Consider the following 15,700-nt stretch of genomic DNA (forward strand, 5'->3'; position numbering starts at 1 on the left):
TAACGATAATGTTCATAAACATAACTTGTAATAAGATTATCTCTGTATCTTGTGTTTAAAGCTGTTTTGTTTAGTACATTTATTAACTTTATAGCTATTACAAATAGACTTACATACATAAAATTATAGTAATTTGAGATTAACAGCCAAGCCAAGATTACAATTGATTGGTATTACAGTATACGTATTATTATGAACTAGCATAAAATCATGAATATTCTAAGTTTTGAATATTCGAACAAAATATTCTTCGATTACTTGAATACGAGTCACAGTAGCTTAGTTATAGTAGAGCGCTAGTCTCGGATACGAAGGCTTCTGGGTTCGACTCTTGTCATATGAATTTGTGGCAGACAACATCGTGCAAATAGTTTCATTCGAAGTTCTTACGTTTACTTTTACAGTATTTTCTCAATCAATCAATTCGTTCGAACTATTCTCTGATCTCTAAAACTTAAAAATCCGTGTTTGTTTTCACTTCTTTTGTTGGTAAACATCTAGCTAGTTTTGAAGTCTCGTTTTTTATGTATGGAACTAGAATTTGAGTTCTAGTCAAAAATTACATGGATATTATGTTAAACTTTACGCTATGCTCAAGATTCGTATAACCTTGGAGAAAGTAAAGTTGTATATAGAAACAATGCTTTTACAAAATACAGGGAAAAGGAGAAAACAGGCCCTGAAATTTTTGTTGGGAGAGATCCAAGCTGTTTGCGGGGAGGAAGGTTCAATATTACAAACCACTACGTCTATGTACTATTGATCGGGTATTATTCTGCACCCGAAAAGACTGTATATAATTATAAAACACTTCACCTATATTAAATGTAATACAACTAGGTTATTTTTATAAGAGAAAGAATACAGATGAAGTGTAAGATCAATTTTTCATGCTATATCAATCATTTCCCTGTTAAACAAGTATAGTTTTATTGAGAGAGTGTACAAATTTGTGATGAGATATAAAGTTTTAGGGAATCCCGACCCGATGGACTCCCCATGGGTGCGTCCCTGGAAGAAAATAAGATTTTTTGATGGGATAAAGTGAAGGGCGTTCCTTCATAATTAAGGTTGGTGTAAAGGGACAAGTTTTGCCAATAGATGTTACTATAGTCTTCGTCTCTCATGTATTTTTTACCTTTCACGAAAATTTACAATCTCTCTTACAAATTTCAACCTAGGGACTTCAAGTTTTTAGAGAAGGAACCTCATAACCTATCGAAGACAACAATCCGTGCCGATTTTTTATTTAGAATTTTCTCCATTGTTGAAACAGTTATATTGTTAAAGGTTTGGATATCCATTTCAACAATCAAGCTATTTCAACAATGAAGAAAATTCTAAATAAAAAACGGCACGGATTGTTGTCTTGAATAGGTTATGAAGTTCCTTCTCTAAAAATTTCAAGTCTCTAGATTGAAATGTAAGAGAAATCTTGTATTTTCGTGAAAAGTAAAAAATACATGAGATACAAAGACTGTAGTGATATCTATCGGCAAAGCTTGTCCCTTTAAACCAACCTTAAGAGACCTGTGGTAGTCGGTAATAGAAACATTAAATGCTTTTAGCCTCACTCCTAATCCCAATATCTTCAATTTACCCCTCCAAGGAAATTTTCTTCTTTTCAGTGCATCTTATAAAAGCATTGTTTTTAATTTTTTTCAAGGTTATTATTTTCATTTTAGTCTTTATTCAATATCCTGTGGAAGACAGTAGTTCCTAACTTCGCCGTTAACGGCGTCACATAAAGTTCTGCAACCAGCAGTCTGAACCACTCTGATCTCTATTTAAAGTTAATGTTTAATTACCTGACGTTGCCTACGCATATATCTACACAATCTTTGATTGGATTATCAGTTCACAGTCCCTTTTAGCAGCGAGATTATTATGAGATGTTGACCTATAGCTTAACGTAGAGTCCGAACCACATGAGCTCCCGTCGAAAATCGAACCCAGTGTCTCCTATGCCAAATTCGAGTACGATAACCGCTTATTTAGAGGGAAATAGGCACTTTTGTAATAATTTAATAAATTTTACAGTGAAATCATAAGCCAGAGCGAAAATTGTTAGAAATATTATTAGGGCCTATTGGCTTTTATGAATTAGCAGAAACTTTGATTCCTAGTTAGTGTGGAAGTGCATAACATAGCCTAATTTCAAGATTTGACTACCAATCAATCAATCTTAATAAAGGAATTATGAAAAGGAGATAAACTCCAAACAACCAACATAAGATTCGAACAAAACAATACCTCGAGACACTTCAATAATATATTCTCATGACCGAATAACTACTGGAATAACCAAATATCAAAAATAATCTACAGGGCGATCCAGAATCCCGTTATATCCTTATGTATTTACATCGTATTTTGCGATGAAGTAAGGCTGTGAATCGGAAAAAAAACATTCAGTGATGAAAGACGAAATAGTAATTTAATCCAAAATGTGTGTGTGGATACCAGCATTTACGCAAGTGCTTCCAGGCACGTTCTGAAATCCTACGCCACATTATATGACTGATAGTGGAAAATGCATGCCAAACTACTTCTTTCAGTTCGTAGTTGTCAGGGAACGTATACTGTGAACCTCCTGTTTAATTCAACAAGGCAATATCACCCAATGAGAGATCGGGACTTCGAGGAGGCGAGTCCAGAGACGGGACTAATGAGGAATCCATCTGTTAGGAAACATTTTGTTCAGATATTCTTGCATGACAAGTGAATAATGAGCTGGTGTTCCATCTTGTTGAAAACCAAACCCGGGTTGAGGGACAAGTCAGTCTAACAACACAATGCTATAGGTTTCACTGTTGTATTTTTTTGTCCTGTACATTGGTGTAACAGGACTTTTGGATCACCCTGTACATTCAAAGAATGGAAGAAAGACTATACCAATAATTTTGACAACGCTAATTTAAACACCAGTATCTGTCGGTGTGTATACCCTATCAGTGGAGACTGTAAGATTGAGTTGAAACAGAAAACAGTAGGAAAGATTAGAAAACAAAGAATTAAAACGTGCATTGAAGAAATATCTAAAGATAAGTTCCCTTAAGATGTATTTATTTTCCTAAGACAGACAAAAGAAAATTTCACAGTCGTAAACAAGCATTCTTCTCTGAATGAAAATCCGGTTCACCTAACTTGATTACCACTGCTCAAACAATAGCTTTATTAAAAGCAACCAAAAAGATTTAACAACCATTAACAAAGAGAAGAGAAAAATAATATTGCAGAAGAAAACCTAGTAAAAGTAGATAAGCGAAATAAGTAATAAAATATCTTTAAAAAAACTTAATAAAAAGACGTGAAGAGTTGATATAATATTGATATAGGTATAAGAGAGTTGCCTCCTGTAATAGTGAAGGACTCTCTCTCTCTCTCTCTCCAAACTTTATCTTTTTTATATAGGTACATATGTTGAAGGGATAGAAGATCGTGCCTAGGCAATTCCCGAGCTTGTAATTCGAGTAATCCCATTAATTAGGAGGAGTCTGCTATAATGCTAGTTTCATTACGCGCTGTTCCCACTTTTATTGTTCTTCTTTCACGATCTGCTTGTTAAACTGTTCAGTGGGCACCTGATAATTGATGTGTGTAGAAGGCCTTTCTTTTCTTAAGAAAAAGAAAAGTTTTAGAAAAACTCGAGGAGCAGCCGTACACACACACACACACACATATATATATATATATACACAAAACTAACATAGATCTTGCCACCAAGAAACATTCACAAGTTTACAGGGTCAATTCTTGTTCTTTTAATATGCAGAAGTACTGTTGAAACTATTCGAATACTGTACAATAATTATTGAAAAAAGTCTTTAATATTTTAACTATATTCGTTAAATCAGACCATTATTCGATAGTTCTCTGAATTAGAACAAGTAGTTTGTGTATATCACTATTATAAGATGATATAACAATAGATATAATCTATCGGGTGTATCAAAATTTCGGAGGTAGAGGCCAATGCAGTTAATGAGGAGACATCGGATTTTTGTGCACTTAAAATTCTTGAAATATGCATGCAAATATGCTGTTAAATGTGTTAAAATATACACTAACAATGCAATAAAAGAGAATATTTTCAAACATGGAACAAGGTTTTGTAGATGAAATATATCAAAAGTGTACTTTACCTTTCAGGGACTTCTCTTCAGAAGTTCTTTTTGTAACAGTTATTGTTTATATATTCCTAACCATTTAAAACATACAAATTATCAAATTAAAATGAACACAGTGATATAAGAGCACGATCTCTACTTTTCACATTTGTATTTTACAGTGTATTTACGTTACACGAAATAATACAAGTCTATTTTTTCTGCACATTTCCACTGTACAAAACAACAAAAAAAGGTTTTTAAGGATTTACTCCTTCCTGTATATCACAAGATGTTTCTCTTTATTTTTCGATGTTAGTTTGTGACATTTGTAGCCAAAAGATAGCCTGTTAACATCATTAGATATTACTGGACAATATTTAGGGAGAGAAGCAAGTTTAGTATCTATATTTTCTGGCAAGTTGAAATTTAACTTTAGAAGATGTTTTCCCATGACTTCAATTGTTTTGTAGTGTTCCCTGGGTTCCTCACCATAGCAACAATACAGCATTGTTGAGAAACTGATTCAAAGTGTTCTGGGTTCTTTCTCATAGCACCGTGTTACTTTTGCATGCCGTTACGTCCTGTTCGAATAGCTTGCTAAACTGGAAACGTTGTTCTTTTATTTAATATAGGGCGCCTTCCTAGTGTTTAGTCAAGACAACTAATGGGTTTGAAAAAATTCCACCATTTTAGATTGAAAACTACATTTTTCCAACAAATCTCAGCTCTTTCCATCTGTTCATATCTTTACTCATAATCTAATTGGCCCATGGCCCCGGATTTCTGATACATTCGATCTGTGTATGTATGCATGTGTTTTAATCATAAACAGCAAATAATCCATCTGTTCAAGGAAGAATAAAAATTATCAGTTACAGTAAAGTGCCGATTATCCGGATCAGACAAAAAAATTGCTGCGAAAAATCACGAAATTGCCTAGAATACTATAAGAATTCTTAGTGTGATCTTACTATGAACTGTGTGTAGTGATGCGGGTGACTACACTGGCTAGCGAACCTGTCAGACGTATGCCAATATGCTGTACACTTTTTTTTTAATGGTTTGTAAAATTATATCTGTATTACTAAAGTACAAAGTTTAGTATTTTAATACAAGTATAGCATAGGGGGTCACGGTGGCTCAGTAGTGGACCTGTTACAAAAGTGATGTAGAAAGCAAAGCCTCCAAGGTGATACCTTTATTTGTGTTTGACAGATAGCACCGATACAGGTATCAGTGGAAAGCTTGCAATGTCAGCTACAATGGTGGCATCATTTTTCAACGTAGTCCCCATTACGGGAAACCTACTTGCGTCAACGCGAAACAAGGTTTCGCATGCAATCGGCGAAGAATTGTTGTGGCTGCTCATGACACCATTCTCGAACTGTTGATCCCACCTCAGTATCACAACTGTAGGCTCTAGCGTTGGCCTTTTAGGTGATCCTTAAGTTTGGGGAAGAGCCAAAAGTCACATGGAGGAAAATCCGGATTATAGGTAGGATGAGACCGAATGTCAGCAACACTTGACCAGCAGATGGAACAAAGTTGATTTTTTTTTCAGCCGAGGAGAGGACGTGTGGCAGTACTCCATCGATTGAAGCTTCGTTTCCGGGTCGTAATGTTGTATCCACGACTCATGGCCGGTAATGGATGTTCGGGGGTGCACAACCTTCCGCAGTCAGAAATTCAATGACAGCTCGCTGTTTCAACCGGACGTCACCCCTGGATGCCATGGGTTGCCCCATTACTTTGAAACGAGAAGAGATAGGAAGGTGAAACAAGTAACATTCTATAGCTTAAACGTCAATGCATTAATGATAAAGAGTTCAGAATGTTTGCAATATTATTGGCCAAGTAATATTAGTGAGCTTGCAGGCATTATTTTCTGAATCACCCTCGTACATCTGGTGTGTGCGGTCCCTGGTTTGATCCCCGGTCAAGTAAGTTTGTTGTCTACAACATCGTGTTCGTGGGTTTTCTCGGGATACTCCCGTGTCCTCCCACATTCTAATTCCACCAATTATCCCATCATTCACTTGCGTGTATCATCCGTCTCCCTTAGCCTAATAGGCACGATCGTGGGACATTAAGCTGAAAGATTTTGTTTTCATTCACACTACGCCTATAGCGCGCAATAGCCCTTTTTTAAAATGTTTTTTCAATTAACCGGATAGGGTCCGATCACAATTAGTCCGGGTAATCGGAACTCTACTGAATCTATTATTGGCAACGAACGACATTCTTTTCAGCACCAAAGAAATTATTTTTTTCTCTATTTTCTCAAAAACTACGCATAACAATTTATCCTAAGTTATTTTGTATGTTGTATATTTTGAACAATATATAACCAAAACCTAATGTATAATGTATAGAAACTAATATAGGGCCTATAAGCATAATTTCGGGCTGTACCGTATCTCGTTAGCCATATTGTGACTTTCATCGTTTTGGTGTCAGAATAAAGCTTGGTAAGGATTATAAATTATTTCAGTAACATTTGAGTAATTGGCGTTCATTTTTAGAATATTTTTCTCCCTCAAATTACGAGAAGATTTATTTATACTAGTGGTGGACACAGAAACCTCTTTTTCGGTTTTAAGGGAAACCGAAACCGGTTTTTGAAAGATTAAAAAAAAACAGGTTTTTCTCCAAAACCGGTTCGGTTTTTCACAAAAACTGGTTATCGGTTTTCTCCAAAACCGGTTTGTTTTTTCACCGGACTGGTTTCGGTATTCTTTAACACCGGTTCCGGTTTTCCAAAATTGGCCTTTTCTGACCATAATAATGTTTTGTTGTTCTCCGGAAACTGATTCCGTTCTCACAGAAATAGTTTTTCGTGTTTTCGAAAAGTTTTCACCGGAACCAGTTTCGGTGAAAACCGAACCATTTTTTGGAGAAAACTGAAACCGGTTTCGGTAAAAAAAAACCGAACCGGCTTTGAAGAAAACAGAAATTTCGGTTTTCGGATTTCGGTTTTTCAAGAAACCGGTTTCCGGTTTTTCTTGCCAATCCCTAATTTATACGTCCTTTCATTATTGTTTTTCATAGCTCCAATGACTTCTATCAGTTAGTATATACGATATCTCATCTTCGGATTCTTTTTTTCGTTATACACTAACAATATTGTACAATTATAATTATTGTACAATTATAATAATTATTATTGGAAGATTTTTATTATTTGAATAATATTCCCTTAAATTCGGATAATTTCTATTTGAAATCTTTTTCCTTTATTCAGGTAATTATTTTTGAAGAATGATAGTTATTTTATACCTAAATTATTTACAGCATATAATTTTAGATACTGATCTAGCATCTATTAGGAAATTGGGAAATTGGGGAATGAGTCAGAACTCATACTAGGACTTTGATTTACCAAAACTTCTATATATACAGATGGTGATCAGAAAAATGGAAACACCTGAACGAAATTTCAACTTACCAGATTAATATGGTGTCGGGCCACCTTTCGCCTTCAGAACAGCCTTGATGCGATGTGCGATGGAGGCATAGAGGTCGTGAATGGTAGCAAGTGGAATTTTACACCATTCCTCGTGCAGGGCATCGGCCAGTTCTGTGAGAGAGGATGGAGATGGAAATGGTCGCCGGAGTCGTGTTTCCAAGACGGCACCCGATGTTCCTCAAACCACGCTGCAACAACGCCAGCTGTGTGAATGGGTGCGTCATGGAAGATGGCGTCATTGTCCGGGAACAACATCCGGACCATAGGATGCAAGTGTCTCCTACAATTGCGACGTAATCATTGCCAGTGATTCGTCCGCTAAGTGTGACCACATGACCCAATGAAAACCATGATATGGCGACCCACAGCATCACCGAGCCGCCGCCATGTTTCACAGTTGGGCGGAGACATGCAGATTATAAGCTTCTTTGGGCGTTCTCCACACATAAATACGGCCCGTGGTTGGGAATAGGGTGAAGGATGACTCATCCAACCATATTACACGTTTCCAGTCCTCAACGGTCCAAGTTACATGGTCGCGGCACCATTTGCGGCGTGCGAAAGCGTTATGGTCCCTGAAGAGCGGTTTGGCCCGTGCAATACGTCCCCGTAAGTTCATGTCATGTAATTAGCGGCGGACTGTGATTGTCGAAACAGGGTGGGGGAGGTGCTGATTGAGTTCCTCCTCACTTGCTCCGCATTGGCACGACAGTTCTGCGTGACAATGCGCTTTAATACCCGGCGTGACCTGTCATTCATGATTTTCTTCCGCTTCCCCGATGTGGTTTTCCCGTGTGTTGTGTAGGCCGTTATCACCTTCGACACTGTCCCACGCGACACACCTAACACAGTAGCCACTGCCGTCACACTCACTCCACATAACCGCGCAGCAACAATTTGCCCTCTTTGAAAATCTGAGAGGTCTCCCATTTTACACTACCTCCGTCTGCTGCAGCCACTGGACACTGCTGTTCCAATGCGCCTGACGTAGTATGGAGACCGACCTAACACACCACCACCAGCGGTCCGGCGCTGCGGGCGCCACGACACCACTGCCAACCCATACATCTGTCGTGTTGCCAACTACAGGTGTTTCCATTTTTCTGATCACCATCTGTATTTTTACTCTGCCTGCCTGTCTGTCCATTCGTTTCTTCGTCTGTCTTCGATCTCAAGAACTAGTTAATGGATTACCATTAATTTTGGCCAAGATGTAGAGGGACCAAAATTAGAAGTAAGAGTTCATAGAACATACACTTAGGTATTGAGTTCGTTCATGAGATGGAATTCAAACCGGAACTGGTAGAAATTAACCACTTCCGGTTTTAAGGTTGATCACACTAGAGTAGTACAATTCAACCTTTTTTTGTCTCGCGTACCCCTAGACACCGTTCCCCACCCAATCGTGCACTCCTGAAGCTGTTTAAAATAAATCGAATTTAACTTATTAAACTTAATACACATGTTCTGTTGATTAAAAAGGGGGGCAAATATAGACCCAACAAAAGGACATTCAGTGTGCCAATTACAAGACTATTTATTGGAGGATAAAATGCACATCCGAAAAAAAAAAAAAAATCAAAACATATGCGAGACGTCTATTTCTACTGAGGAGGATTTCCTCATCCTCCCTGACAATTCGTACACTGAGGGCAATGTTAAAAATTCAAAAACTAAAAGTAACTTTAGGACTAAACTGTTAATGAGATGACAGCTTGTTTGCGAAACGCCAACTCAATCTTTGATCGAATCTTTGAGAGTGCAAGAATCAGAGCTACTTTTGGACTCAAGAAATTTCTGTGCTTCGTTTTTATTGATGTTAATTCAGAGAAACCCTGTTTACACAAATATGTTGATGGAGATGCAAGAAGTTGCGAAATAGCACTGTCACTAATTTCATTGTACTCTTTTCGAGCATTCACAAATCGAGAAGTTAACGAATTTCATTTGCAATAAACTGTCGACAGACATTTCAAGCAAACCCCCAGAAGCAGCATTAAGTACATCCAGAAATATCTTCGCGTACCCCCAGAGGTACGTGTACCCATGGCTGAATAACACTGCACTAGAGCAAAAACGTAATAGATGGCAAGAAGTGGTTTCCTGCAAACAATAGAGCGCTGCAAGTATGCATTTCGTCTCTTCATCCTTGACTCTCTACCAAAACTCGAAGTGATAGAAATTACCTTCCTGATCTACAGAGAAGAAAGAATAAGAGATATTGACAGGCGTCCGACGCGTCCACAGATATCCACCGGCGTCCAAAACCTCTGAAACTTCCTAGCCAGGCCCGTATCCAGGGGGGTCTAGGGAGGCAGGGCCACCCTAAATTTTTGCTGGCCCCCCTCTAAAATGTTCACGGTAGGCTTGCAAATGAACTATAATATTGTTGGATCGGGCCCCCCTAACTTCAGCCGGGTCCCCCCTAAATTTTTGGGCTGACTACCGGCCTGTTCCTAGCTCAACATTATTTGAACACTTTCTCAATAAAACTATACTTGTTTAACAGTGAAATGATTGATGTAGCATAAAACTACTTTTTCTCTTGTAAAAGCGATCTAGTTCTATCGTTTCTTCTTTTCTGAAAATATAAGTAGAAGTATTATTTTTAAAATTACTTATCGTTATTTCGGGTGCAGAATAATATCCGTTCAATACTATATAAACGTATTAACTTGTTGTATTGGACTCTCCCCCTTGAAAGGTTGGACCCCTCCCAACAATAATTGCTCGTGAACATCTGGACAGCGAGATTTAAAAAAAAAAAATAGATTTAGTGTTCTAAAATAGAGACATTTTCTTCCTCAGTCCTTTCTTTAAATCGAAACTGGCAGAAATAATCCATTTCCCGTTTTAACGTTGATTGGTATAGAGTGAAAACGGTAATAGATAGCGAGAAGTTGTTTTCGGTATTCAATTTAGCGTCTCAATAATAGATTCTATCTTCAATCTAATTTCTCTACCAAAACCGGAAGTGGTAGTATTTTTTCCACCTTTTCCGGTTTAAATATGTTCACTCCATTCAAACCAAACTTCTTCACGTACAGTTTGATCTAGCCCAGGGCCAGGGGGCCTAATCCCCCCTCCAGGTTTTTGATTGACAAAAAATAATGAGAGTTCATAATAAACTCTTGAAATACCTATCGTAGTGTGGGTTCACCCCTGTTTTTTATCTTCTAGATTTGCTACTGTTCACGTGGTATATACGTTACAGTGTAACTCATTTTAAAATGTGTTTTAGGCATTCCTGACATGTTCATCTTAAAAACAACTGATCAGTTTGTCAGCATTCTTCTTCGCGCATAAATACTATACTTCCGTTAGCTAACTTGTCAATAGCTTCTGGATGGACACCTGTTAACAGTGCTTGACCACATTTCACGTTGTTATAGCCATGTTAAAAATGGTGACAAACGTCAGAATTAATGTCTCAGGTTTTAACAATAAAGAATGCTAATTTAAAAGTTAACAGTTTCAAAAAGAAAAAAAAATGAGTGGAAGGCATCTCATTTGGTTTTAATGAGAGTTTTGGAATATATTACACTATTAGTGACAAAGTAATGACACATAAAACTCGATTTGATAACAAGTTTTGTCTTCATTTATTACGTTTATTTCAAGTTTCTTTTCACGTTCCAGTCTTAGTGCTTGCTTATAAAGGTTTGTTTTATTTTCCTTCTGCAGACTTGAATAGGACTTTTAATCGAAAATAATTATTGACATGTTATAATGCCTAAGAATGCATTTTATTGTTACTTTTATGATAAACTAATACCTTACCATATGATGTTTAGAATATTTCAAGTGTATATGTTTGCTTTCGAATTATTATTATAGTTTAAATAGGAAATAATTAACAGCGATAATATAGAGTATTACTAATTTTATTACACATATTTTAAATTAATCATATTTCGTTTATTTATTTTTACATATTATCAAATTTAAAGCTACTTATATTAATACCGGTTTATTTTTTCAGTCTTAGAAATTGGGAGAAAAATTAGTCATATTTCCACCCATATTTATTTGACGAACTTTTAGATTCAATCTATGGAAGCAATTTGCCGGAATCGTGAATATTAAATAACACTATCGTCTACAACATGGGAAAACTTAGGGAAGTTGGTCAGGATCTATATCTAAAAACATTTTCCCGGCTTTCACGTGCTTAAATCCAAGGGTTTTGAAGGCGCAATGTCCCGTTTGTGAAGCAGTAACCCTAATCACTTGGAAAATATACTTTTTTCTTTCTTTCTTTCTTTTCTCTTTTTTCTCTTTTTTTAGAATGTAATCAGAAATACGAGGTGCATTCAAGTTATAATGTCTATTTTTTCTCACTAACTAATCATATAAAAAGTTGTCACTTTTCTACGCCAGGATTACTTTACCGCAACGAACGCTTTTTAGGAGTATCTTTTGACCACTGGAAAATCGCTGATCTAATAGTAGGACGGCTAGTGAATATTCGACCACGGAAAGTATTTTCTATTGATGAAAAGAAAGTCCCAGTCATGCCGTCTCACGCGCCAACATTGCCGGACAACATGCCACACGTGCAGCCTTGTGATTGTCCGTCAGTAATCGTGGCGCTCATCTGGAGGACACTTTTCGCATTTTCAGGTCTTTATATAGGATTATGTGCACATATTGTAAGAAATCTTTGAGACTCTTGCATTAGGCTAGTTATGAGTGTGTGAATTTACAGTAAAATAGTTTAAAATATTCTTAGGAAGCAAATGTGCAGCTTTTAATATTTATATCCTTCCTACTTTTCTTTTCAGGGCGGCCGGGGCGATGTGCGATGGTGGTTTTGGTGCTAGTGATGGGCTGAGTCGAATGGCCGCAGGTTTAGGTTCCGGGCCTGTTCCGGTGTCTTCAGGAGGGCCCTTAGGTGTCGGGAGTGCAAATGGTGGTGCTTCTGCGGCGAATAAAAAGTGCCAGGATGACCACATTAAAAGGCCGATGAATGCCTTCATGGTGTGGTCCAGGCTGCAACGACGGAAAATAGCTCAGGAAAACCCTAAAATGCACAACTCGGAGATATCGAAAAGACTGGGTAAGGTTGCTTAGATTGTATTCCATACTATACTGACTTCGAGCATTTACAGAATTGTTTTTACGCAGTGTAGTTTGAGGACATATTATGTTCATTGAGATTCAAACCATATATATATATCCTGTTATATGTATGTAAGAACATCTTATCTCATCGTTATTCCAGCGTTATGCCTAAGTCCTTTTTATATTTTTGTACAGTATACACATTAAATGCACAGAACAAAATAATAACGAAATGTTATAAAATCACATATTGCCCTTGGGGATCGCAGTTTATGAATGTGTAAAATGTATTTGGGAATATCTGGTCATTTGTGCTTTTTTTTTTTTTTTTTTTTTTTTGAGTCAATTTGAAATAGTCAATTGAAGCGATAAACAATATAGTTTTATGTTGCAATTTTCACCAAACAGTTTATTGGCTTGGTACCGAATTTTGGAAAATGTAAGAAAGAACAAAATGAGAAACATCCAGGTAATTACCGATACGATTCTTCTCTTTCGATGGCATATCCATGAATCTACTGTGGAATGCACAACACACTTTTCCCTATGTTTTCATCTTTTCAATTCTGTGGCTATAGGAATCACTGCTGGAGTTCCTTATACTAGATTGTGCCTGAGAAAGCGTTTGTATGGAAAGCTTCCATTGCGCTCATCTTTTAGAATGAGTATCTGGTTGCTGAAAAGATAAATTCTGGTGCTGTCGCGCATCTTCGACACACTAAGTCTCCTAATATGCGAAGGTCTTAACGCTTGTCATCTAGTGTGCGAAGGTCCCGCGCCACATCCATTGCAACAAATGAAAATTCATTACCTCACAACAAGCCTGCGACAGTAAAGAAAATTGTCACGCGTCTTCGACACACGAAATCGCGTAGTCTGCGAAGGTCCTTATACTGGATTTCATTTACTTTACGAATCATTTACTTTACGAGGAGCGTTTTATCTGTGGTCTCGTAAAATCTTTCAATCAAAGTAAGAGCTGAGTCTCGCTATAGTCACACTCAGTAGTAATCATGCTCACTAGTTTTATTGGAGCATGGACTCTCACGTCACTTATTCACTTATAAGACTCACATGGGATTGTGCTTATTTATTGAGTTTGAAGCCGACGAGATCGAGCTGAGCTGATTTTGAGTTTAACGTCCCATTCAGCAGCGAGGCTATATGAGACGTGAATCTACTGATTAACGTGGAATCCGAATCACATGAGCTCCCGCGGGAATCGAACCCGGGTCTCCCGCCGACGAGATCAAGATCTGACATCTCTGAGCAGGGCCGGTTCTAGACACTTTTTAAGTGTAAGCAAACAATACATCGACGCCCTCAGCTAAATGATAATAAAAGAGTAGAAAGTTGTAATGGACAAAAATTCTTCAAATAATTGTTACAAATGCAAATTTCTTCAATATCTGTAGTGGCCCTGTAAATATTAAGGAAAATGGCGAAATTATACTAATTGACTATGAATGAATACTGAACAAAGTTCCAATTTTAATAATTAATAGCATTTTTTATTAATTAAACACAAGTCACAACTAAGATATATACTTAAGATGTATTTTGGAAAGTACGATTGAAACAAAAAAGTTGAAACAGAATAAAAGTCTTGAACTTCAATTCTAACAGTAACACAGGCTTGATTTTGACAGAGGATGCTCTTATGCTTCATTAAAAGCATATTCACATTTTTTTTTTTTAAATGATACGATTATACTAATTAGCTTAATTTCTTGTTTTCTTTCTTACTGAAAACTTCATGTTATAAAGACACATTTCTGGTTCTCAATTTGGCAAAATTTCTTTTATTACATCTGTATACAATTTTGTTTTTAATAGCCATCGAAGCTAGTCTATTTAATCGTTCTTGGGATATAGTTGATCTCAAATAATTCTTTATTAATTTTAGCTAAACTTGTTTAATACACAACAAATGACAAAAGTATGTGCCGTAATCGATATTTAATTTGTCTTCGATCCAGTGGCGGAACTTCAAAATCAAGTTCACCGCAAAATGTTCTTAACCCGCCCCCGCAATAATTATTTTCAGGGCTCCTTAGGCCTATAAAACAACTATCCTTTCATGACTCTTTCCAGCATAGACATTCGAAATGAGGCAATGAGTAACACAATGTAAACACTAGCAGTGGCATACCCAAGATTTCTCTTTTAGATCCGAAGATTTTTCGTAGTAGCAAATAATTTTGTACAAATGCCCTGAAACTGTGCTAATTTTCTTAAAAGTTAAACTTTCTGGGGGATCCAGATTCTTGGACCGTGGTGCATCCCTGAACACAACTAACTAATAATCAAAACTCTACTTTGCATGAGGACTAGTACCAAACGTTTAAAAGTATCGCTCCATCTGAATTTAATACGAGAGAATGAATTGATAATAATTATTGTTACTCTGTTATAATAAAACGAGGTATACGCTGCTGTGATTGACTGAGAGAGTTCTAAAAAAAAAAAAAAAAAATGGTGTTTTTCGATCACAGTTACCTTTTCGAGTTATATACGCATATACTGCGTGAAAACTAATTGCATTCAAACAACTTTTGAAATTTTTTAAATTTAACTCAGACGCGTAACCGAAGAGGTCGTATTCATTCCATTTTAATTTCACAATTAAATTACTGCAATCAAGTAAAATAAACTTAAGAGTTGCAAAAGTTTGTCGACTTGCATATGCTTCGTTATTTTTTTTAATCCTTCACTTGCTTCTCATCGTATTTCATGTTTCGTAGCTTTATATTCCGATAAAATGATCCACTTCTTTTCTTTTTATCGTTGGCCGTTATTATTACATTTAAAACAAAGTACTATTGAAAAGAAAATCACACATCATTAGAAATAAAAGATTAAAGAAGTATCAGGATAGAAACAAAAATATTGGCGAATGACAAAGGGACTAATAGACATTAACAAAGTGAGCATTAAGCAATGGCAGTGATGATAGGAATTTAAGTTAAGATTTCCCTCAGAAATGATCAAAAATCCCATTAATACCGCCCATCTTTTCATAATATTCAACCTCATCCTTGTGCCAGTGAACAACAAA

At 36.6% G+C, this 15,700-nt stretch overlaps 1 protein-coding gene across 1 annotated transcript in view; it reads left to right on the forward strand.

Moving 5' to 3' along the window:
• The window catches only part of LOC145693243 (uncharacterized), a 172,121-nt gene that overhangs the window by 49,350 nt on the left and 107,071 nt on the right, over positions 1-15,700 (forward strand). The window contains exon 2 of the mRNA XM_081769050.1: positions 12,363-12,637. Coding sequence (XP_081625176.1) covers positions 12,376-12,637 — 262 coding nt within the window. The 5' untranslated portion in view covers positions 12,363-12,375. The remainder of the gene's footprint in view (positions 1-12,362; positions 12,638-15,700) is intronic.

The sequence above is a fragment of the Thermobia domestica genome, chromosome 8, assembly GCF_964235325.1.
Source record: "Thermobia domestica chromosome 8, izTheDome1.hap1.1, whole genome shotgun sequence".
Classification (NCBI taxonomy): Eukaryota; Metazoa; Arthropoda; class Insecta; order Zygentoma; family Lepismatidae; genus Thermobia; species Thermobia domestica.